Source organism: Cryptosporidium ubiquitum (assembly GCF_001865345.1).
Source record: "Cryptosporidium ubiquitum isolate 39726 chromosome Unknown contig_4, whole genome shotgun sequence".
Taxonomy (NCBI): Eukaryota; Apicomplexa; class Conoidasida; order Eucoccidiorida; family Cryptosporidiidae; genus Cryptosporidium; species Cryptosporidium ubiquitum.
Window position 1 is genome coordinate 686,654 of NW_021639820.1, and position 25,454 is coordinate 712,107.

The 25,454-nt window shown below is 30.9% G+C and overlaps 9 protein-coding genes across 9 annotated transcripts; 3 read left to right on the forward strand and 6 right to left on the reverse strand.

The window, feature by feature from the left end:
- Positions 1 to 390: 390 nt before the first annotated feature.
- Positions 391 to 2,337, forward strand: cubi_02436 (uncharacterized protein; the record flags this gene model as incomplete). Its single annotated transcript, XM_029019447.1, has 1 exon — positions 391 to 2,337. One exon carries the CDS (start codon positions 391 to 393, stop codon positions 2,335 to 2,337), a length of 1,947 nt encoding a protein of 648 aa, XP_028874568.1.
- Positions 2,338 to 2,841: 504 nt separating this feature from the next.
- Positions 2,842 to 7,371, reverse strand: cubi_02437 (uncharacterized protein; the record flags this gene model as incomplete). Its single annotated transcript, XM_029019448.1, has 1 exon — positions 2,842 to 7,371. One exon carries the CDS (start codon positions 7,369 to 7,371, stop codon positions 2,842 to 2,844), a length of 4,530 nt encoding a protein of 1,509 aa, XP_028874569.1.
- Positions 7,372 to 7,746: 375 nt separating this feature from the next.
- Positions 7,747 to 7,986, forward strand: cubi_02438 (uncharacterized protein; the record flags this gene model as incomplete). The annotated part of the gene is made up of 1 exon (XM_029019449.1): positions 7,747 to 7,986. The coding sequence occupies one exon, from the start codon at positions 7,747 to 7,749 to the stop codon at positions 7,984 to 7,986; it is 240 nt and encodes a 79-aa protein (XP_028874570.1).
- Positions 7,987 to 8,226: 240 nt separating this feature from the next.
- On the reverse strand, positions 8,227 to 9,357 carry cubi_02439 (uncharacterized protein; the record flags this gene model as incomplete). Its single annotated transcript, XM_029019450.1, has 1 exon — positions 8,227 to 9,357. One exon carries the CDS (start codon positions 9,355 to 9,357, stop codon positions 8,227 to 8,229), a length of 1,131 nt encoding a protein of 376 aa, XP_028874571.1.
- Positions 9,358 to 9,971: 614 nt separating this feature from the next.
- cubi_02440 (uncharacterized protein) lies at positions 9,972 to 11,558 on the reverse strand (the record flags this gene model as incomplete). Its single annotated transcript, XM_029019451.1, has 1 exon — positions 9,972 to 11,558. The coding sequence occupies one exon, from the start codon at positions 11,556 to 11,558 to the stop codon at positions 9,972 to 9,974; it is 1,587 nt and encodes a 528-aa protein (XP_028874572.1).
- A 2,538-nt stretch (positions 11,559 to 14,096) lies between these two features.
- On the forward strand, positions 14,097 to 16,502 carry cubi_02441 (uncharacterized protein; the record flags this gene model as incomplete). Its single annotated transcript, XM_029019452.1, has 1 exon — positions 14,097 to 16,502. One exon carries the CDS (start codon positions 14,097 to 14,099, stop codon positions 16,500 to 16,502), a length of 2,406 nt encoding a protein of 801 aa, XP_028874573.1.
- A 25-nt stretch (positions 16,503 to 16,527) lies between these two features.
- On the reverse strand, positions 16,528 to 18,135 carry cubi_02442 (cytohesin-like protein; the record flags this gene model as incomplete). The annotated part of the gene is made up of 1 exon (XM_029019453.1): positions 16,528 to 18,135. One exon carries the CDS (start codon positions 18,133 to 18,135, stop codon positions 16,528 to 16,530), a length of 1,608 nt encoding a protein of 535 aa, XP_028874574.1.
- Positions 18,136 to 18,922: 787 nt separating this feature from the next.
- On the reverse strand, positions 18,923 to 22,741 carry cubi_02443 (cytohesin-like protein; the record flags this gene model as incomplete). Its single annotated transcript, XM_029019454.1, has 1 exon — positions 18,923 to 22,741. One exon carries the CDS (start codon positions 22,739 to 22,741, stop codon positions 18,923 to 18,925), a length of 3,819 nt encoding a protein of 1,272 aa, XP_028874575.1.
- A 651-nt stretch (positions 22,742 to 23,392) lies between these two features.
- cubi_02444 (uncharacterized protein) lies at positions 23,393 to 24,844 on the reverse strand (the record flags this gene model as incomplete). The annotated part of the gene is made up of 1 exon (XM_029019455.1): positions 23,393 to 24,844. One exon carries the CDS (start codon positions 24,842 to 24,844, stop codon positions 23,393 to 23,395), a length of 1,452 nt encoding a protein of 483 aa, XP_028874576.1.
- Between the last annotated feature and the right edge of the window lie 610 nt (positions 24,845 to 25,454).

Here is a 25,454-nt window from a genome sequence, read left to right on the forward strand (position 1 = left end):
TCTAATTGAGTTTCCCGGCTGTAAGTAACAGATTTTGATGGGACTTGGATGAAATAAACATATATCTCCGATATTTTGTGATATCTTATTGCTCAGCCTTTTTATTTTACAGATTTTTTTCCGCCTTGTATTTATCATTTATTTGAAGCTACTTAAAATGGCGCCAAGTCTAATAATTTAAAGATTCAGATGCGTTTTGTCGACGCTTGGAGATATTTTGTTGGTAAAGCAATAAATTGATATAAAGGAGAAGTGGGATGTACACTTGGACGCAGTTTAGAGGGCTTTGAGGAAAAAAAGTGAGAAAAAGCCACTAAAGCGGAAACTTGTACCAACTATTGATTCAATTCAAATTTTCTTTTAAAAAACTTATAGTGGGATTAAGTGAATATGAATAAAAATAAGTGTGTTTTGAGGGCAATTGGATGCATTATCCTGGCTATTGGGGGAGTCTTTGGTTCTGAATCTGATTTATATGCATCCGGCACTTTTGGTTATGTTTCTGAAAAATCTTCTTCACCTTCGTCATTGGCTGCAGATAACTATGATTCCTCAACTCCAGGAGAAGATTTTCCAGGAATTATAGGCGGTTCAGAAGCAACCACTTCTTCAGGATCTTTTGAAGCTGCTGGTTATGATATGAGCAAACCAAGTATACAGGAAGATTTTGTAAGTGGTGGTAGTGGTGGTGATGATACTGTTGCTCATTTAGATTTGAGTGGAGAACCTAGTGAGGCTCTTAGTTCTGGGTTTCATGAGGTTACTGCTGATCCCTCTTTACTTTCACAGCAAAAGTTAAGCGAATTTGTTGGGCGATCAACAGAAATTTCTAAGCCTGAAGAAAAGTCTTCAAGTTTGGGATTTGTAATTACAAAGAATGCAGAGATCGCTATTGATAACCTCTTCCCAACAGTAGATTCCGCTAATATCCTCACAGTTAGTGACATATTAAAGTACCCAAGTGTTGAGCTTAATGATGAGAAAGTATTAGTGAGCCAACTTAGCAACAAAATTCACTATTATAAAGTTGAGCCTCCAATGATACATGATGCTACCTCAGGGCTGTCTACCAGTGATCCCAGAGTTGAAATTGGAGTGAAACCCAAATTTGAATTATTTGTTGAAGAAAATCAACCACGTATGGAACGTATCTTAAGGTTCTTAGACCTTAATCATTCTGATTTGGTAGGCCAAGAAAAAATTGATTTGGCTATTTTATTGTTTTCTGTAGTTACTTATGGTGAATGCAATAAAAAATTGAAGGGAATTAATTCAAATCTAGAAGTTGTTGAAATGTGTAATCAACTTTCCAGAGAAGATATTCTCACAATACAACCAGAAGACCTACCAAAGAATGTAATCAAGGAAAAGATTGAGCTTTTTAAACTTAGTGGATTAGTTTTATCTGTTCCATTACCTTTATTCACCAACGCATCAGACTTGAAATGGAGACATGTTACAAACCCTGATGGTATTTACCAAGTATATAATGGTGGAGCAATTGATGGTTTTGCTCATTTAGACTTTCTTTACAAAAAATTGTATGATATTACCAATTTTCTTTATTACCCAGGATTCCAGTTTATGGATGATACCAGATTAGAATTGTATTATGGTTTGAAAGGAATAAGAGTGCGCCTTGGACAAATTGAACAAACCAGAAAGGTTAAGAAAGATCTTTCAAAGGTGATGGATTTTTATAACAATTGGTTTAAAGGACCCAAATTTAAGAAGGCATGCTCACGGGAATACAGTAATGCTATGATTGCTATGGCACCAATCTATGATGCTATTAGTGAAATGAACAAAATACTTAGATCCGTTCAAAATGAGATCTCTACCAATCCAAGAATTCTTGAGGAGGATTTTGTTGGAATTCCAAAACAAGTACTTATGAACATTAATCCCAACGAAAAAAAATTCTTTTTAAATAACATTGTCCCAATCTTTACTATAATAAATAATGGTATTAAAAAAGGTAAGATTAAGACAATGAGAGCTGAAGTACTTCGTATTCTTGCAATTCTTGAGGAGATTGAATTTAATTCTAAAGAAGTTGCTAGAATCTTACAAGATCTTCAAAAATGCATTAGGGGATCTGGTAATGCTTTTAAATACGAACTCAGATATATTAAACGTGACTTTTACAGGCTGGTTAGAGTTGTTAGAAAAAGTGATCCAAAATTCCCATTCCCATTTCCTTCCAGTCCATTATACATTAAAGGTAGGAAGTTTGGGATTAAAAACCTTTTCAGAAAGAATTCTGCCAGAGCCAAGCTTGGGTACTATCGAGAATTTTTACCTTTTAATAAGTCCGAGAAAGCTTCCAAGAAATGACCAATTTGTTTTTTTTAAAGTGGAAGGATTTTTTTCTCAGTAATTCGATTACTGGGGAAATCTATTATTAGATATGGCCTTATTTTCCAGTCTTTTTGTCCTTTTTTTTTCTATGGCACCATCAAGACAGCTTTACCTTTTATCCACACAACTTAATATATTAATCCATTTTTAGTGTGTTGGGGATTTTCAACACCTGGATTTCAATTTTACTATATGTTTTATATTTGCTTTTATTTACTAAAGTTAATGTGGAAATCAGCAGTTGAAACTCTGAAAAAGTTTTACTGTGGTGCTGGAGATAATCAAGGAAGAAATGATCTGATTTGAATGATTTATATTGGATGAAAAAGGATTTCTATGGATAAATGAGAACAAAGTAAAGGATTCTGTTTTTGGTAGAAATACTTTACCCATATAGATTTTGAAGTTATTAATCCCTTTTATTTTTTCTTCTTCTTTTAGTTTTTCTCATTGTTTTTTAAGATTTTGTTGAGATCTAAGTTAAGTGACACATTCTTCTAATTTTAAAAATGTCAATTCTTGATATTTTTCATAGTAGTAATCTGATTTGAAAAAGTTTTCGATTAAATATGAGCGATCCAGAAGCATATCAAAGTCAATTGGAATTTCTTTTTCAAGTTTCAAAACCCAATCTTGAAAAATTGGACAGGTTAGTTTTCTAATATAAATAAGATCTATATTTTGATTGTTGATTATTGTTTCAATAAGGTTATACCAAACAACTAAAACCATTAATATTTTCCACTTGAGGCACTTAGAACATAGTTGAGAATAAAGATCAGAAATCTGATAGGGAAAAATTTGGACATTTTTCAGCCCGTCCTCAACTTGCTTTCTTTCAATTTTGACCTTTTTTCTTGAAAAGAATGAACCAGAACTAACAGAAACACTCTTTGATGAGCTGGTTTTTATTTTATTAGAAAATACAATGTCAAATATCCCAAAGAGTAAATTTGTGAGGATAGCAGGAAAAGCTGAAATAATTTCATTATTTCTTCGTTTGTATATGTAATTTAATATAATTTGCAACCCAATGATAAACAATTTAGAATTTTTATTGAATGAATTTCTAATTCTTAGAAGAGAAATATCATCAGAGAAACCCTTATAAATATGGATATTCTCATCTTCTATAATTTCATTATCCAAAATAACGGAATCTGGTTGGCAGAAATGTCCAATAAAATCATCATATTTGTCTTGAATAAGTTTAAAGTCTGTATCCAACTCTGAATATATTTGATGAAGAAGAAACTTTTCAGGTAGTCCTGATCTTGGTTCCAAAAGATTAAGCATTATAGTTTTTCCATTTTTTTGAAAAACTGCATTATTAATTAGCTTTCCAGGAAAAGTAATAGAAAAATCTTCAACCTTCAGAACCAGTTTGGTGCCAAATTTGATAATTTGGTTAGATTGAAGACTTGAATTAAAATCAATACTGGGATTTTTATTAACTGCTTCAAGCCTTGAGATGTCTAAACAGCTAAAGACTCGGGTAGAAACAAGCTCCAAAGTCTTATCAGTGTCTAAACCTTTTCCAACAAGGAAAAAAAAAAACTTTTTTTGATTAGATGGGGATTTGCAGACGATTCCAGACTCAATTCCTTGGAATGAATAACTCCCTAAAACAATAAAAGGGTCATTATAAGAAGAAGAAATTTCATAAGAGTCATTTGGGACTGAAATAAGCTGAAAAAGAGTATTTTGTAGACAACCATGATTTTCTCCAGGATTGAAAACCTGAAAGAAACTATCTTCACCATTATTTGGGAATATTCTGAATTTGAAGTTTTCTTTAAAGTTTGGGTTATTTTCATGACTAGAGTAAGTCTTGAACCCATACAAATTAGCTTCTAAATCCAATAGAAAAAGCTGTGAACTAACTTGTGAGAGATATTTATTTGAATGAAAGTTGGTGGTATTCCAGTTTTCAATATTAACTACTATCCAAGATTTTTTCTTTAAATAGATCATATTTTCAACTTTATATTGAGTACTTTTTAAAGGCAAAACTTTGTCGCAACTATGGTATTTGTTTAATTCCATTTTAACTATTTTAACTTGCTGATTATTTTTACTATTTTCTAGTGATAAAAAGTAAAAATGATCATCTTCTTGGTATTTTTCTTTAAATTGGGTTATAATTGAACAAATTGGAAATTTGAGTTTTTTAACTTGAAGAATTCTGAGAACTTTTTTGTTTGTCTCAAGCAATTCCAAATATAAATATTCAGAAACAGATCCTAAAATAATACGGTTTTTCCATATCTGGTGGTAGTCATTTTTCATGTATTTTCTTTGAATTCCAATAATTTTCCAATCCAAAACTTCCTGAGAAGAAAGATAAGATTTTAAATCTATGATAATTCTTTTGTAATTAATTTGATTCTTTTGAATCTGACCTTGAAGTAAATCTTGTATTAAGGTTTTCAAATTTAAAATAAAAAAGTATCCATGGCTTGTTGTAAAGTAAACACCATCTTGAAAAGCATTATCAAGTTCAATAGAAGTGATAATTCCAGGTTCGAAGTTAACTTTCTCTATTTCAAAGTTAACCAAGCCATCCACTTTTAAAATAAAATTGAACTTTTTTAAAGGATTCTGTATGAAGAATAGGGTGGCAAATATTTGGCCTTGAGAATCCCCAATCATACTTAAAATTATATGAGAATCATTTAAAATTAATTTTTTGGATTCAAAGCATGAAATAAGTGGAATATAGGTAAATTCATCTTTTATAGAAAATTCAAACAACTCAAAAGATTCAACTCTTAGCTGAATCAACTTGTGTTCTTGAGTAATAATCATTAAGTTATTATCATCAGCGACTCTTGCATGCATTATTAAGTCTGGATAATCCCACAAGTCTTTTCTATCGGCCTGAAAACTGTTAGTTTGACCTTGATTTTCCAAGATTTCAATTTGCTCGCAAATTCCTTGGTATAGTATAATTTGAGATTCTGTAACCTGTAATATTAAATTATGACATATTTTAACACATAAAATAGTTGTGTGATTAGTTAATAAAAAATTATTGATTTGTATTTTCTTAAAACCATATTTATTTTCAGAAATGAATTCTTTTCTTATAAGTAAATATACTTGGCTTTCAAACAACTTTGAGTATAAAAGCAAGTAGCTGTTTTTTTTTACTGGTATTAATGAAATTCCAAGGACTCCTTTTTTTTTAATGGGAAATTGGCTTAATGTGGAAATTTTTGGTGAATTCAAAAATATATATCTCAAAATAAAGTCATACTGAAATTGGTAAGAACCTTTAATTATATCCCAAAAACATTGATATTTTTTGGCTGCTAATATAATGCTATTTTCAAAATATTTCTGAACCATGATAGCTCTTTCTACTTTTAAAATTTCAATAGATTTTGGAGCTAAAATATACTCTTGATTAAAACTGGGAAAGCTAATTTTTTTTATTACACCAAAAGTTGAACTTACAAGTAGACTTTTTAATATTGAACTGTCTTCATTAGAATATTGGTATGGACAAATACTTGAAATATCTGATAATTCCAAATTTAAAGAGTTGATTTGAATCTTTATTAAATCAAAATCCTTCATCCTATTATCTTTAAATTGAATATTCAACAGAAACATCTCCATACACTTTGAAGAAATGAGAAACTTCATTCTTTGCTCATTAGCATTTTCCTCAATCATTAACACATCTCTCAAGTCAATATAGATTTTCTCTTGATAGTATTCTTTTAAATTTACTATCAAAATATCCTCTTTTAATTCTCCAGTTTCTAAATCACTCAAAATTAGTTTTAACTCATTTCTTTCGTAACTAAATATAAACAGTAATTTTTTAAATTTACAAACACATTCAGAACTATATTCATATCCACATACATTTGCACATGCAAACACCGGTATTGTCTTGTCAATTTCAGACCTCCCCACACCTACGTGTATTGTTTTCATGTGGACAACCGGTATATGCGTGCAAAAAATGCGCATGTGATAGAGTTGAGGCGAGAGTGACGTGGATACGGAATTGAATAAAGGGATAAAATTGGTTTCAGAGATTGGTTTGTAGTGGCTATCTTTAGGATTAGGTTGATTTTTTATTAAGTTATTCCAGTCAAAAAGGAAGGCTTTTCCAACTAAAGTACGATCTTTCAAGTCACTTAAAAGGGAAAATACGACTGGTTGAATTTTGGATTGGTTTTTGCAAGTTTTAACGAATGAAATGCTTTCAAGTTTGTATTTGAGTGAGTCAAAATGAAAGAGATTTTCTGTTTGAATTTTCAATTCAATTTGTTCAATTATACCATCTTTGTTCAATGTTAGACTTGGAATAATAAGAAAAGAGGATGAATTAAGGCATACAATAATATACCCGGTGTATCGATCTATTGAAATGTAGCATTTTGGGATCAGTTTTTCAGCTATGATTGGGTTTGAGTTCAGAAACTTTCTATTGTATTTATATGGCCTAATAAAGTCGATTTTTGGAGTTTTTCTATTTTTAAAAAGTGAAATTGAAAATTCGTTTTTTATCAGGAACTGATTGTTGAATATATTTGGTTCGTTTGCTTTCGTTTCCTGCGAGTCAATTAAATCTTTATTACTGATTTTTAAATGATTGGTATTGTCTGGAAATCTACTAATGAAATTTGGTATTTTACATTTTACAAAAGGACAATTATGCTTGGAATGTGGAGTAGGGAGACTTTTCAAAGAAAACAAGTGAAAATTCTGAGTACAATCCAGTACTAAAATTAAATCAAATGGGCTACCTTCCAGAGAGTAGTTCCAAAAGTCTACACATGCATCTTCAAGCTTAAAAGTTATTGATGACAATTCTTCATTAATTGAAGGAAAAAACTCACTAAAAACCACTAATTCATGGTATTTTAGCGTGGAAATATCAAGAAATTGCCTATTTTTGTTGCTTGGAAAGAATTTACCAGTAATTGTCTTTAATACTGAGGAGTCACTATAAAGAACATTTCCCAAAAAAGAGTGACAGTTTAAATCCATGCTCCAGCTTAAAAATTAATTTAATAGTGGTGTATAATTCAAGGTATGAGGGTAAACCCATACACAAATATTGCTTTTATTTGTGTGAATTTTACTTCCTCACAAAAAATATTGTATTCTTGAATAATACTTGTCGTGATGTTAATATATACATATCAAATTAATTATCAATTTGGCGCCAATTACCCATTTTAATTTATTCTAAAGATTATTGTCAAAGTTACAATTAAGAGTTTTGAAGTAATAAAAAAAGTTATTTTACCGAAAAATCAGATTTTAAATTAGATCAAAAAGTGATATTTTTGTTATAAATATTGTTTTTGTTGTTGATTAATTTATAAGGGTACTATTTGATTCAAGGAGAGTCTGGTGCAAATGGGTAAGGGAGGAAATGCTTGCAAGAGAAATCAATGTAGAGAAAGAAAGGTAGCTAATGGTTCCAAAGAAGGGAAGTCACAGCTTAAAGTAAATGCCGAAGCTATGAGCTTGAAGTGCCAGATTTGTTTACAACCTTTTATGAAAGTTCAAACTGGCCCATTACTTAAACAACATTGGGAAGCTAAACATCCAAAAAAAACCTTTCAAGAGTGCTTCCCAGGAATAGAACTTTCATAAAATCGTTTCGAAGGACAATTTGATTACAAAATGGGGAAAGAATAAAAAAATTAATAAGAGAGATAAGGAAATTATAAACCAGAGGTTGGAAAAAATAACAAAAAGCTTTATAAATACTATGAAAACCTGAACCAACAGACCGTTCAAATTTAATGCAAAGAAGTTGCAGAATTTACGTGGCATTTGTCCTCAAAATGTCTTTTCCATACTTTTTTAAAAAATAGCTGTATAAAAAATAATTCAAGAGAAGTTGAAACTAATCATTTGAGCAATTTGTGAATTGGATGGATGAAGCAATTTGAAAACTTCTTCATTTTCGGTAGGACTTATGATATTATTATCAAGCCCTATTTGGTTGAGAGTAAATATAAGAGTTGCAGTAATTTGCCATTTTCTGAGATATGATACAATAATAGAGGCTATGGAGACGGTTTCACTTGTGACTCTCGTCGTGACAATCATCATTGGGAATAAATCTCTTGGGTTCGGATAGTTTTTTTCAAGTTCTTTGAATGACTTAATTGTTTCTTCTAGTGGCAGGTTGGCATAAATTAAATAATCCTCATCAGAAAGGTTGGGTTCTGTATTGTTTACATGAATGATCCTTACCTTATTGCTACCTTCAGACTTGATTTTATTTGGGGTAAAGTCCATAATAGTTTTTATTTCTAGACTTCCAAGAATCTGAGGATGGCAACCTTGAAGTACATTTCCAAGATAAATTTTATACAGTTCTCCCCAACTAACAGCAAGTGGATACTCAATAGATGCAATAATCTTTGATTTCAGATTCTGTGGAACATTCTTTATTGATTTGATACTTGATATACATTCGGAGTCTGTGCTACAGCAAATATATGGAAATTCAAAATAAAAGGAGGAATAACCATCTTTTAATAAATATATGGATTTAATCGAGTGAACACACCTCTTTAAGTATTCTAATACTTCTCTTTGGGAGATTTCCAAATCATTGCTGCTTGTAAGTTTTCCTTCCAAGTCATAAATTACTACATGTTTTCTATTGATTTCAACAATTTCAGAGCTCTTGTTTGAATTTAATCCTGGGAAGATTCTTTTGACCCTATCCAAACTATTACATTCAATTGAGCTATTTATTTTTGTTTTTGACTTTATTATTTGGTTTTTTGTTCTTAAATCACAAATGACAACTGGTTCATTATCCAAAAGTGAAGCAGAGTTTCTTTCTATTTCCTTTAGATTCTTGCAAAGCAGCAGCTGGCAAATGTTAAATAGCTTCTTATTTGAAATAAGCTTGCACTCCAGTTCCTTGCCTTTTCTGATCAGGCTAGCAACATCTCTAGACTCGTTAAGAAGCCGGTTATATTCTATAGCTCTGTGGTTCTCCATCCTAATTACTTTTTAAATATAATATTAGAAGACTGAGATTTCTTAAAGTATATTTTTCCAGAGATCACCTGTCTTGTTTCTTTTTTTTTTTTAATAAAAAAAAGGTCTCAATTGAATATAATTGAGGATTTCTTAGAATATAAGGGATTAAGGAGTCTGCCAATACAGAAAGCCACCTATTTGTTATAATAGTTATATTCCCACCTAACTAATATTTTTTAAGCTTATTTCCTCTAAAGACTAAAAATCTCCACTATATAATATATATATTAGTTCATTTCTTGTTTATTCAAAATTCCTTATTTTCTCTAATAATGCTACGAGACGAGACACGTACTCATTTTATAGTGCGCATGCAGACTTGGTAAAATTATCTCATTATTAATTTGGAGCTGGGGGGTGGGAAAAAGGTTAAAGAAAATTGTATACCGGAATTTACATGCAATTACGTAATCATAAATACTCATGTGGAATAGTAAATAAGTTATAATAGCTAATTCCCTACTAACCTGAAATTCTCATTTTTTCTTGATTTTTTAATTATATTCAATTCACAGGTTGAATAATCAAAATATTAATTCAAAAGACACTTGAAATAAATAAATAAAACAAGTTTAAGCCAATAAAGGTGTAGAAGAATGATCAGTTGAGGTTTGGACTGAAGCAATCATTTCCTTGCTAATCTTTGGGTTTGAAGAAAAAGATTCTCCTTTTATTTGTTGAAAGGGGTTTGGGGAAATCAAAGTGGATTGTCCAGATGAAACATGTTCAGTCTTAGTATTATCGTGATTACCTGAAATTATAGAGCCATTGAATCCCCCCTCTTCTAAATTTAAAGTTTCATTAATAAAAACATTTCTTTGAGAAGTATTCCCAATTCCGTAAGAGTTTGTGGCAAAAGAAATATCTTGATTTTGAAAAAAAGGAAAGTTTTGGATCAGTGATCCAACCATAAAATTTGGATGTCCAGCTATGACATTACCACTAACCCCTGCAATAGTTAGCCCTGCTAATTGGTTTAAGTACCCTAAGTGATTTAAAAAATTGAATTGATTTTGAAGAGCAATTTGATTGCAAGTTTGGTTCAGAATATGGTTTAGGTCTGGGTTAAGAAGTCCGTTACAATTAGAGGAAAGTAAATCTGGGAATAAAGAAGAAGTACCCGTGGATGGAAATTGGGTTGGTGGTACAGGGCTATGCATTCCATGTGGTAATTGATTATGGAAAATGGAGCCCATTAGAGCGAAATGAGCTCCCCCATTCAAAAGTGAGTTATTTTTGTTAATATCAGATATTACATTGTTAATCATTGTATTAAACCCATCAGTATCAGAGGATGATGTCTTTGTAAGATGGTTATTACTATTAATATTACCAAATTTGTTTCCGTCTTCACTAATATTACTATTTTTGTTACTATTCACATCAAATCCACTGTATTTCGCAGATGAAGTAATATTTGGGATAGGTGGTATCTGGATATTGTTTAGAAGACCATTATTACCACTATTATTAATATTATTTGTATTCGAAATGGATGTCTCTTGACCAACTTTTGTTGTTGATTCCTCAATATTTGGACCTCCTCCAGAATTTGTGATAATCGATAATGGTGAAAGAATTCTCGATTCATTCGGGGAGTTATTATTACTATTTAAAATTCCAAAGCTGGTCTGTACTTCAGTTGGAAACTGGTCTCTAAGGTTTGTAAGGTCTGAAAATTTATCAATCTTACTTACTTTACTTGGGTATTGCGGAGAAACACATGATATATTACTCATAGTTGGAGATTGAGTTTGAGCTAAAGTATATAATGGTACAATACTTGGCTCAGATGTACTTTTACTACTAGAATTACTACCTTTTGGCTTGTTTTTTTTTTGTAAAGCTTTTCTGCTTTCATGTAAAGCACTATAATACTCGATAAGTTCTTTTTTAGCTGGATCTAAAATTGGAGGATCATGGAGATCATCCGGGACTACACCCTTTACATCTATATAATCAAGAACTGCTCTAGATAATAGAGAAGCAGCTTCTTTGCCGTATTTGGCCTCACTAAAAGAACATTGTCTTCTACTAGGTTTTGTGGACTCGTGAGTCCAAAAAACAACTCTCCATTCCTTTTTTCCACCAGGTTTATACACTCTCTCTCCTCTTGCTCTTGTTGGGGTCCTATTTTTATTAATTAAAGACGTTGTCATGGTTAATAATAAATGCTCTAATATAATAATACCAAAAGAAGTTTAGGAATAAAGTTACAATATCCAAATCAGGGATTCTGAGTAGGTCTGTAAATGAACTCCTTTAGTTCCAGGCTTACTATAAGTGCATTCAGAGGCTAATTAAAGTATAAATACATATAAATATAAATAAATAAATAGATATATATATTCAAAATGCCTTGGATGATATATATATGCAAGCAAGCTATTTCAAAAATCTGAAGCTAGTTTGATATTAATGCATGTACTGCTTTCTGGTACTCTGAATAAAAACCCTATAGCTAGGATTATTGTCTTAAATTAAATTCCCGATTTTAGAAAGAAGTTAATATATTAAAGTAATGACCTCTCGTTATGATTCTCAGATTAGCAGTAATTATATTAAAATTTGTATAGTATTAACAATGATAATAATGACGATAATAGTGGAATAGTATTTTTGGAATGATGATTAATGGTAATAGTGGAGTATATGTATTAATTATATTCAGTTTTTTTATTGTATAAACTGTATGGTCAGAATTTGACTTTATAATGGTTGTATATCTATTAGGTAAAAAAATACAATATTTTTCCTTTAGTTGTTTATTGAATATGAATGGAAATGGTACCTGGTTTTAATAATTCAATGATATTGGTACTGCAGTGCAATTTTGGATAAACTTTTTTAAGAATCTTTAGCTAGATTTCTTAAACCTAATTCTTACCCAATATGAATAATAACTTTACCAATATCAGAATTATCTAATTACCCCTTAAATCTTTTGTTTAACTTATTTATAAGAGTTTTCCATAAACCTTAATTTTTTTTAAATTATATTTTCATTGACCTATTCCAATCATATACCCCACGAAAATCAATATAATCTATTTCTGCTTCTTTTCTTTTATCTATCCCTATCATTAACTGTTACACCGTGACTAACCGTCTGTCATACCGCAACTCAGTCTAATGCATTAATTATTAGATAAATTGACTATTAATTACTAATTGAATTACCGGGGTGTGCTGAATAATACGTATACTCCCATTTGGCGCCAAGTCTTATATCATAGTATACCTAGGGGGAAAATTTTAGATAGGGAAAATGACTGATACATCTCTTTATACCATTTTTTTTTAGTTTTTTTAAAAAACTTGGGTTTTGAATTAAATGATTAGAGAAATACTTCATAAAGATGTTGTGGTATACTAGAATTTAAATATTAAGTTTTGTGTTTAAAATTTCGATTTTTTTTTTCCTGCATTCTGATTAATATTATATTGGGCAAGTTCTACCTTTACTTTGCATACACTTTACCGCCAAATGGGTATTAATATAATTAGCATTGGAAATGGAATATTAGGGGGGTCATGTTAGAAAGATGGATAGAAAGAAAGAAATTATAGTAACATTGAGTATTGGTAAAAATGATAAAGTTTTTAAGATATAGGATTTTTAAACTAAACTTTTATATATTCCAAATAATTTTTTGTTTGGATATAAATAATCATGTAATAGTATGCGCGCCATGGCTTGGGATTCTAAGATAAATTATACAGTGATCATTACATGCACATGTAAATTACGTCCTATTACCTGAATTTTTATATTTTTCGTTATAAATTGACAGAAAATATTTTAGAAATGACTGGGCGAATATTCAATTCGTGTCAGTGTTTCTGTGTACACAAAGTGTGCTTTTTTTTCTTTCCTGTAAGGTAGGGGTGGAATTGTAGTAGTGGTGGTGACGGAGTAGTGATGGGAGTAGTTATGTGAGTAGTGATGGGAGTAGTTATGTGAGTAGTGATGTGAGTAGTGATGTGAGTAGTAGCAGCAATAGTAATCAAAACAAAACTAATTGTAGGCTTTGGGTAAATTAGAGAAGCAATAGGTTAAAAAAATTAATGTGATAACAAACTAATAGTGAGATAAAATATTTAACATAGATAATAATAGTAAACTTAGTTTTGAGCTTTTTCTATAATAGGGAGATAAAATAAAAACGCCGCTAATTAGTTAATTTAAAAATTAGAGACTTAAATAATAATTTAGTTAGTCAAAGCCTTAATAAGGCAGAACTTTGAGATGTAAAACTAAGGAAAAGATTTCACAAAACAAAATTCTAAAAAATTAACTAATTCAAAAAGTATTAAAAAAAAAAGGAAAATGAAATGACTCTCATGAAAAATGATTGAGAAGCCGCCTGCATGACCACTAAACTTTTTTTTTACATAACTTTTAGTAATTTTCATACCGTTATGTATTGCATGCATGGAATAATTCTTTTTTTTACATGTTTTGGCGGCAACAATTAGGTGGCAACAAAATTGTGGTTGTGCATGCAGGCAGTGTTTTTATGTGGCTTCAAAACAAAACATTAATAAAATAAAATATAATATTAGAAGAAGTGATTTGAAGTAGAAATTAAAAGAAAGATATTTTTTCCGGAGAAAATAAAAGTATTGAGTGGTCCTTTCTAAAAAATAGTAATAAAATAATCTTTTTTAGTGAAAAAGTAAAAAAAAATAGGAAAATGCTCAATGCTGAAGAAAGTAACATTGAAGAATGGATAAAATATGATTATTGTCAACAAGAAGTTAATTCAAGCGAATTTGAACCACCAAAATTTTATGAAAGTGAATATTATAGAGATGATATGGAAACCAAGTACAACCGAAAAAGGTTTGATGAAATAATGAAGAGTGATACTGAATATGAATTAGGTGATAATGAAATATCATTGAACATGTATTCTAAAGAGTTAGATAGAATAATTTTAAGTAGAGGAGTTGTTGAGAATATTTGGTATGTTGAATTAGAAAGTCATGGACAAATTATATGGTCCAGTGTAATTACTTGTGACTTTTTTAAATATGAAAATGATAAAGATGATGAAAATATGATATATGAAGGCTTGAGTTCCAAAATGACTTGGGACAAAAAACAATTATTTGGTAATGATATTAATGTAATAACAAAAAAAAAATTACATGAATTATTATTAAATGATGGAATTGATGATAATGCTACTATACAACTTTTTACTTCAATTGGAATGTGGAAATCATTATTTCTTACATTGAATTATAGTACATATATTAGAAGAAAACGAGAAATTCTTTATTCAAAACAAGTTAAAAATTATATAATTAAGTTTAATAAAAGAAAAAAGACTATAGAAAGAAAAATGAGAATAAATCCTGATGAAAATGAAAGGAAAAATTTGATTAAGTTAATATATCAAGGAATTCAAAGCTTATTTACTTCAATTTTTCCTCATAGTAAGAATAATAACAATATTTGTTATGATAATAATCAAACTCATCAGGACATTTTTAAAGTTACATATAAGATTCCGTTTTATTGGGCATCTTTGATTGCTAATATATATGTTTTTGAAAAACTCGGGGATTATGAATTAATGTTTATTGTAATGGAATATATTTCAGAAGTTAATCCAGAACTCATTTTTGAATTTAAAAAATATTCAGAATCTTTTTATTACAATAATAAATTAAATGAAAACCAAAACATAATAGATATGCTTTTTATATTTAATAATGAACTTTTGCAAAATACTTCAACATGCTTTCAAGAATATCTTTCAGATTTACTATCAATTACTGAGAAAAGTACATTTATTCTGAGCTCTTATCTAAGTAATGATACAGAAAAGCAATCTTATAATATTGAGTATGAGAAAGACCATCAAATTCAATTTGATTATAGAAATCAAGATGAGAATCAAATTAAAATAAATAATCAAGATTTAAAAAAAGAACCAAATTATATGAGGCCAACTAGACTTTCGGAGATTAGAAGACAAAACAGTAAAAAAATTATTAATGAAAGAGTTAATTCTAAGTTTGATGATGAAAACACTGTTAATAATAATGTTAGTAATAATAGCGATAACATAATTTCAGATCAAGTTAAATTAAACATAAAACAGAATCAGGAGAAAAACATTGTTAAAGATAGTGTAAACAGCCTCTCGAATTCAACAAATGTTCAAAATACTAAGAAGAAAAATATTGGATTATTTAAAAGAAAAAGTTTAATGGCTTCTAAAAAAAATGATGAAAAATTCAACACTGAAATTTCTAATTGTATGTCAGAAAATCAAATAAAAATAGGCCTAAATGAATCTTCTAATAAAAATGACCAAGTAATCAAAACCATGAATAGTAACTGTATAGAAACAAATAATAATATGGTAATTAATGAAAATGTAAAAAATGAACCAAATGAAAAAAATAACTTAAACGTGATTTTGAGTATATTGGAAGAAAAATCAAAGTCTCAGATTGTCAATAAAGTTAATTTTGATGACGAACTTTTCAATATTATTAATGAGTTAGATAAGATTAATTTTAATAGTGTAAATACTACAAATGATATTTCTACAAACATTTCAGATGACTTTTCTCATCATGTGGATTCAAGCAATAAGTTTGAGAATGAAAAAGATGACGATTTGGAAGATTCTTTTAGTGATTCTAGAGAAAGCCTAATCAATGAAGAAGAAGATTTCAAGAATTTGGATATTCAAAATAATAATAATGAAAATCATTTACAGGCGAATAATATTAAGTCTCATTTAGATCCATATGATTGGTATTATTTATCCAATAATGAAAATGATGATAACGAAAATATTCAAATTAATAATTTGAATAGAAAAAGTCCAAAAGAAATTTATGCTAATAATGAAAAGATTACAACATTAATAAGTTTAGATGAAAATAAGATATTAAATAATCATGTAATTAATAATATTTCCCAATCAAAAGATGATATCAAAAAAATTGAAATAGAAGATGATAAATCTTCAAATATGGAAATAAATGAATTAAAATACATAGAAAGTATATTAGATAAAGAAATAGAAGAGTTACAGAGACAAGAAGATGAATTAGCATCAAACATATATTTTTAGTTATTCATAAGATAAAATAAAGTAATTAGAAGCTATCTAAAATGAAAGGAAAGATATGAGATTTGTCAGGCATATTTGCCAGATCATATTCACTTAGATTTTCTGAGGGAGGATCAAACTTTGGAAGAATAATAAATCCATCTTGGTCTTTTTCAAAATTATTTTTTGTTTCAGTACTCTTATTACTATTTGAAGAAGAAGATGACGATGATTTATTTAATTTATTATTGGTTCTGTTTCCATTCCAAGGAGATGGAAGAAAATGATTTCCAAGATCTGGAAGAGGAGTTTTATTTCCATTATAGGCACCATGCATAGTCTCTCTATAGAATTTGTAAAGATGAAGCTGAGGATCAGATTGTACATAAATTGGAAAATTTTCTTCATATCTTCTATCTTTACGAAATCTATAATAATATAAATCAACAAGATCTTGGTGTGAAAATCGGTTTTGTTTTCTAAGATCAATCTTTTTTAAGAATTCAATTTGGTTTGGAGACAAGTCTCTGGGTTCCAAATTTCCCCAGCAATAATATGGAGAGTTTCTATTTGATATTCCATATATAATTTCTTCAGAATCTGGTTGACCAAACTCTATAGGTTTTGGATCTAAAATACCAATAGTACCAAGTTGTTGTTTGTTTAATGGTAAATCTGTATAGTAAATTAACCCACAATCAAAACACTGAAGAATTACGGTATCTGGTGGTATTCCTATTGATGAAACAGGGAAATGAGGCATATTTTCAAATTTATTATTACTATTATTGGAAGTTTCTTTTGTATCTAAATCAAAAGCATTGACTAAATGAAATAATACATCCATAAATATCTTCCCTGTAACTCCTAATATATTGATTGCTCCTTTAATATTCGAACACGTATTATTCATACAAGTAATTGGGGAAAATTCATTATTAATGAATGGTTTTTTAGGTATTGATACATTATTATTTTTAAATTCCTGGATTAAGGCATTCTCTTTCACTTTATTACTGGGCTCTTTTATTTCTGAAGATTTAATACTAAACAAAGACTTCAATTGGTCACTAGGTTGATTCGCATTATTATTTGAGTTGTAAACTTGAGAATATGGAATATTATTAACAACATTCTTACTAATGGAATTGAGAACTTTTTCTTCTTTAACATAAATGGGAGCATTTAGTTGTTTTCTGTCCGCTAAAGTATTGGTTTTTTCAACTTTGTAACAATCTCCTAAAACTTCTGGAATATCACATTTGCTAAGAATACATGAATTTTTTGGTGATTTATACATTTCAGGTGGTGCTCTACCTTGAATTCTTTCAAATTCTTGGCTTTTTCTTAATTCATTACTCATCCTCAACATTTCCTTATATTCATCACTTCCCATACTAATACTATTATATATTGGAGCTCCTGTCAATGAATGAACTGGGCTATATCTAATATGATCATTTGATAATTGGCTAGAATTGAAAGATTTAATAGATTGCCCAGGTATTGTAACTTTTGATTCTTCATCATGATCAACTGGGATATTTCCCAGTCCTTCACTTAGAGATCCACTCTGGAAAAAATAATTTGGTAATATTTGGCTATTTCTTGAAATGGAAGAAATGGAAGAAGAAGCTGATGTAAAAGAGTTCATTATAGTTTTTATTATACTTTAAATGAAAATGATAAATCTTTTTTTTGATGATCTCAATACTTGCTAATAAGTGATTTCTGATTAACTTTAATGAATCTAGAGATTTGAGTAGTTTATTATATAATTCTTTATTAATTAGCTAATTAATTGATTATTTTTAGTATATTTTTGTTAATTTTACTGTTATTATGCTAAATTTGACTCCAAACAATTCTCAACCTAATCAATTTACTTTCATGATTTCCTTTCTTCTAATTGAGTTGACTAACTAACAAAATTTTTACCTTCTCTTTTTCTATTTTTTTTTTTTTGACCTTAATCTATTTTTTATAAAACTCACACATGCCGGTAATAAATTATAGAAATTTTATACCGGTATCTACGTCTTGTCTCCGGCTGTCAGGAAAATTAAGAAAAGCCTGACATGGAAAATTTTGGGAAGGAAGAACATAAATGAATAAAATAATGGAAACAGGAAAGGTAAATAGATAGACAGTTTTTTAGGGGAAATTAGGAGAAAAGGAGGGGAATTGAAAGTAGTTGAAAGTGATTTAGGTTTTTCACTGGTTTTAAAGTAATTTTAGGAATGAGTTTGAAAAATAGAAAATTAGAATATAGGATTTAGATATTGTATAATTAAAGAGCATATAAAAGTTAATAATGAGTATAACTAGTGTTGTGTTAGAGGAATTGGGTTGTTCCTCATAAAAAGGAAAAATCACTTAGTAGAAAGAGAAACAAAGCAAGATTTTCCCTTTTTTTCCTGTTAAAAGAGTTATATTAGGCTTTAAAATAGCTCCTCCATTAGCTCTGTTTTTTGCTCGGAAAGTCTTTGAGCGGCAAGCCAGAGCCCAAATCTATGGGAAATAGTCCCATTAAACTGCTCAAGGGCACGATTGAATCTTCTAAAGTCAAACGTAGATGGAATACTGTGGAGGATGGAGATGCACCCTTCAAAGGAGGTCATAATTAGTTTGTGTTCATGGTACTTAAGAACGGCAAGAGCAACTTGGAAGGCATACGGTTCTCCAAAAAGAAAAAGTGAATCCCAAACTTTGGGAATAACTTGGATTGGAATGCATGTAGAAAATAAAGAAGTGAACCATGAAATTAAATAGGTGTCCGATGTGATACTGAGAAGATCAAAATGGCAGGCCAAAGAGGGCATTAATTCTTTAAATAACATGTCAAAAAAGTCCAACCTCATTTTTACATTTCTGTGGTTGAGCATAAACATATCCAAAAAGTAACAGCTATGCAAAAGGTTGGTAAAAGTTTTAAAAGCTTCCATTAAATTGATATTAAAGAGTAAAAGAATCATCGCTATGTGGCTCATCCCCTCAACATAACCTATATCAGGTCTGTACAGGATGAAACATTCAACCAGAATTTTTGTGCTCTGGTCAATTCTGTATATGCTCGGATTATCGTTAAAAAACATCAATACACTTTCAAGTTCTGAATCTTCTTCACCCTCCAGAATACTCTGGTTAATATGTGACATTGGAGAAAACCCGCCTAAAGGTGAAGGAGCAGGGGTAAAGGAAGAGTCAGACTGTTCGGCAATTATTAGTCTCTGTCTTGAGCTTTTTGATTTTTGTTTGGGTTTCATTCGCTCCCAAATTCTGTATCCCAAGACCGCTCCAGCTCCAATAAAAAACGAATGGAGTTCAGGAAATACATTTGAAATATCTCTATGAAATCTTTTAAGATGAATGAAAAATGCCTCTTTAAGGGGCCCGCCTTCTATGCATGTATGCATGCACATGTGCTCTTCCCCACATTTGGGGGGGCTATATGATTTTGACAAGTCTGCCAGAAAACTATTTCTGAGTTTTAAAAGATGATTAAAAGTCGAAATTTGGATTTGGAGTTGATTTCCTACTGCAATATTCCAGAGAATTCCTCTGTAGGAACAGGGGATATTATTAACCCAGAGGTGTAGAATAAGATGGGATATTGGTGCTTGGTAGTTAATGCATTTATTGTGCAGATTATGGCTTGGAAGTGCATATTTGGGTTTTTTTATTTTGAGAAGATTAAATATGTTCTTAAACTTATGTAAAAAGGATGACTGTTGTGGAAGAGTTCTGTGTTTATTTCCTTTCTTTTGTATCCAAGCTACCTTTTTGGATTCAGGAGATACTTTTGGTTTTGGCTTACTACAGCTCGCAGTACTTGAGATTAGGTTCTCTTTTTGCACAGAAACTATTTCTTGGAGCAGGTTAGTGGGATTATTATCAGGAGATGGCCCAGCTTGGAAACCAAACAAAGCAGAAGCAGAAGCGGAATTGGAATTTGAATTTGATGGTAGAGCCTCTTTATTTAAAAGAGGAACTGAACTGGGAAGTTCAGAATTGCATAAGTTTATAAATGAATTTAAGCTCCAGTGGTTTTCCCACTGTATGAAAATTCCATGGTGCCATACTCTCAATAGGTCACTTTCAATTCCTTTGTCTAAGTTTGGGATTCCGTAAACAGTCATAACATTACTATCATGGCTTTCATTGTTTTCTTTGGTTTCTTGGTTTTTGAGAATGGTTTGGTGAAAAAATCTTACCCATATAAGGAAAGATGGAAAGGTGGAGTCTAGAGAACAGAGGTTAATGGATTCTCCTGAGCGAATTATTAGTGAGAAACATTTGGATTCAAGTTCGTTCTGCAAATGATTTACATTGTTTTTGCATGAGGAAAAGCTTGTAGTTCCCTTTCTCATGATCTTACTTGATTTCCGATCTAAATGGATCTTACTAGAGACACCCACATTAATATCTATAATATCATCAAGGAGTATACAGGAAAGATCAGAAATATCCATTCCTAAAGCTTTACGGATTTTGTTTGCAATTCTAGAATGGTTTGTTAGTATACGGCTTTGGTTTTCAAATTGACCTTGATCTTTTTGGAGAATGTTGGAATCTGTGACCTTATTGTTACTGCTATTATTACTATTACTATTTGGATATTTAAAAATACGTTTCTTGTTGTAACTGACTAGTTTATTAAATTGGGGAGACATGTTACTAACAAAGTTACCTGGGTTGAATAAGTGACTTGATTTACTTCTGACCTTTTTCCAGCAGAAGAATTTGGAATCTGAAGATATCCAAGCAATTATGCTATGTGAGCTATTTTTGTTTATGAATCTCCTAAAAACAGTTCCTTTTTGAAGAAGAGTTGGATTAATTTCGGATACCTGTTTAGCTCTCAAGACTTTTGGATCTCTAGAAAGTCTTCCATATACCTTTTCAGAAGGGGACAATAATGGTTTTATCTCGTTATCAGCAACTCTATCATACATGATTTCCAGTTGAGTACTTGTTGCTGGAAGATTGGAGTGTGTACACATATTGATGAATTCCTGTTTAGTCATCTTTGTTCGTACATGGGAGTTATGGAGAGATGTATTTAACATTACCAAAGCATAACAAAGTGTGTGAATCTGATCTGAGGTATACAAAGTGGTTGGATTGTCTCGTATATAACTAACAGAGAATCTTTCTAGAATTCTATAAACCATTTGGGATTCCCCTGGAAGAAAGAATCGAGATAAGAAATGCCTTAAAGCGATATCTGGTTCCAAAGAATTGGTATTAAATAAGTGGACATAATTATTAAGTATACTCAAAGAAAGGTTGGAATGCCCTCCCAAAAGTTCTCCAACTTTACGTTTGTCTAAGAAGTCAGTATGGAGGATGAAATTTGCAATGTATAGAGGGTCATCCTCCAAAAGTTCATGTTCTATCATATAAGAGATTCCCTCTTCTGGCGAGTTGTTAAATAGTAATACTCCTTGCTCCAGTTGTTCCATCAAGTGTATTTCTTCTTTGAGTATATCCATATGGCATTGACCCTGGGAAATGTATTGCTGTGAAAAACACATATCTGAGCTTCCTCCTTGGTATAACTTATGACTCCTTGCAATATTCGAAGATTCCAAGAATCCTGATTTTTGTTGAATTCTATGGTTTTGAGAATCATTAGGTGAACGAAAGTTATTGGATTTATCCGAAGAAGAGTTGAAGTGGTTTTGATCGAGATTAGCATTCTTACTCACTGTTCCTAATTCATTTGACTGGCTAAAGCTCTGGAAGGAAACTGAAGTCCTTGAGATACTATCTGTGGACTTTAAAGATGAAGTTAGGTTGTGCTTTCTATGGTATCCAAAAGTAGTTCCCCCAATTTCAAGTTTTTGTTGGTTTGAGTTTAATCTTCTGGAAGCCATTAAAATTTGTCGAATCTTTCTCGTTGTTAGAGAAGGTATCACAAGCTGATTGTCATCAGAGTTCCCATTAAGACCTGAACCAGACCAATCTTCTTGTGAAATTCTTTTTACAGGAAGACTTAAAGAGCTTGAATTACTTGCAAATCTTAGCTGCTCGGACTCAAGGGTTAACCAATTCTTGGAGAATGTGATGGGGGTTTCAGAGGAATCAAGGTCAGCAACTTCAGATACCTGAGATGGAACTCCAACTTGAGTTAGGAATTGGCCTCCATTTTGGTTCTTAAGGTTGACTTGAGGGCTTTCTGAGTAACAATTTGAGCGATTACCAATGTTCTCAGCCTCTCTATTATGTTCCACTTCTTCCAAAACTTGCGAAGACATTTGATGTATGTTTTTATGAATATATAAATATATGAGAAAACTTCTTTGGTGGACGATTATTTTCAACTTATTACTGGAATATGAAGAAAGTAAGGAAAAGTTAGCTTGGCTTTCATACTATCAAAAAATGAAGAAATAGGGCTTTTAAACAAGTACCTCCCGAAATATACAAAAGTTCAAGTTTCTCTTTTTCTTTATCAATCTTGGACTTTGGATTCAAGATTCCCCTGGTGGGACAGGGATTACAGTACCTAAATCAAAAAGACTAAATGTACTTTTGGACTTTGTGACACTGGCCTGAACCTCGAGATGTTTGCTCTCTCCGTTCATTCGTGGTCTATTCCAATATATTGAAGCACCTTATTACTAATTTGTCTCCATAAAATTATTCAATATTTTGATTAAGCTTTTAAGCATCCAAATTATTTTAAAAGGACCGGGGCGTTTGGCGCGCGCGCGAATCTCCCTACATGCAACATCCAATTCATGATTAATAGGGTAAGGGAGAGAAAAAAACAGAAGAGCAGTAAAGGAAATAAGAAGAGTAGAGAAGAAAAAAGGGGGAGAGAAAGAGAGGAACGAAGAAAATATTATATCGAAAAAATTAATATAAGAAATTTACAAGGATGATAGTTTCAGAGAGCTAGAAAATTACCACATTAAAGTGGCAATCCAATCAAAGCTCTTGACTCCCTGATCTTTTGGGGGGATCTCAACTGCAGGGTAGCTGGAGTTTTCAAGATCTCCAGAGCCATCCTGGTTTTCAATTCCAAATCTTTGAAACATTTCATGAAGATCGAAGTGATTTAGTTTGGAGAAAGAGAAATTTAGAACTTCAGCTTCATTCTCAGTTTTGTGATCTTCAGAAGGGGCTTCTTGGATGACTTTGGAGAAGGTTGGAGAGCTATCTGTTGGTATGTCTGAATTGGTTTTAAAAGAAGCGAAATTTTGATTCCCAGGTTCGGACTTTTGACTAATGTTCATGGGAACATGGTGGCCCTGGTCCTGGTCCTGAACATCTTGTTCATTGTATTCATTAGGAGAGTTAAAGGAGGTTATTGGGTCAGAAGTTGAATCTGGGTTTATGGCAGTTGATAAGAGAAAGACAGCTGAGAATCCAGTAGTGATTTGGGTCTTTTCGATGTAATCATTATCAATTTCAAAAAGCTGTGACTGGAAAAGAGGCTTCTCCCAATGATATTCAAAAGGTATAATATTTTTTTCAAGATCTGAGACGCACATCTGGTCAATAATGGCTCTTTGGCCAATGGAAATAATTAGGGGAGATCCTGGTGCTCTCAGAGTAAGGAATACGGGAAGTTGACAATTTTCTGCTAAAGCAATAGCAACCTTAAATTCCCTAGAATTGAAAGTGAAACTACTGTTTTCCAGAATACTCCTACACAAACTCAGTGTTTCAATTTGTTCTTTTTTGATTTGAATATCTTGATAGGTGGAGTTATTTGAGATACTATTTCCACCAATATTTCCAGTTCCAATCGATGGTCCAGCTATTGGAATGTCATATGCTAAGTTTCCAATTGGTTGAACTTTAATAGAAATTAAAGATTCTTGGGATGAAATTGAGAGAGTCATTTTGGATTCTTTAATCTCCATATAACCAAATATGTCCTTAAGAAGACCAGAAGATATCCTTATTCCATGTCTTCTTTTCCAGAGAATCATTTCATGAAGAAGAATTTTATCTTGATGGCCAATAACTGGGTATACTCGGTGCTTTCTTACTATTCCATTTTTTCCATGTACAGTAACCTTTAAAGTATCATCATCATTTCCACAAATTTCAAAAATAAATCTGGTGGCTTTAATCCATTGGGTATTGTTAAAACATTTAATAAGTGAATCTACCTTATATATTCGTTCGAACTCTACAATATCTCCAGTTTCAAATACATCAAACAGTCTACCATCAAAATTGAACTGGAAGCACGAAGAAAACCCACCAAATGGAAAGGAATAAAGCATTAAATACTCATTAGTGATTCTTACCAGCACATCCTGGCATTTAAATCCTCTTAAAAGACAACTTAAACAGTTATTTAACTGCTTAATTAAATTGTTGTCCCCCTCAATAGAAATCATGATCTTAAATTATTCACCCTTCAGTCTTTCAAGTACCCAAATACACATAAATACACTTATATATATACAACTAGGTTATTTAAAGTCAGATCTGGAACAAGAAGCTGAAAAATTCATGGAACTTCAAGTCCCAAGATTCAAGTTAAACTGGCGCCAACTGTGTTTGGTAACAAAAAAAGGGTGACAGGCTTACTACTGTCAATTAAATGGCCTCTCCTTTTATTAAGATTTAATCAATTCGCATTTGATTCCAACTTCCCACCTATTCCTTTTTGAATTGATTAAAATTGAAAAAATCATCTTGGTACCATTTATTTTTTTTCAATACTGGTATATAATACATGTAGGCGCCCGCCCGATGGCGCCACTTTATTATTTTTTCATTATACATTTAAGTAAAAGGAAAAAAAGTAATTAAGGGGGTGGAGAGGGGAGGGGTTTGGGTAGGAAGAACAAAATAAAATTTGATAAATGTGAAAAAATTCACTGGCAAGGGTGGAAAAGCAATTAAAGGAAAAGTATTGATTTGGAACTGAGAAGCTGAAACTTAATTGAATATTGAAATCTATAGGTAGGAACCACATTGCAGTCTTTTAAATACAGCTTTAAA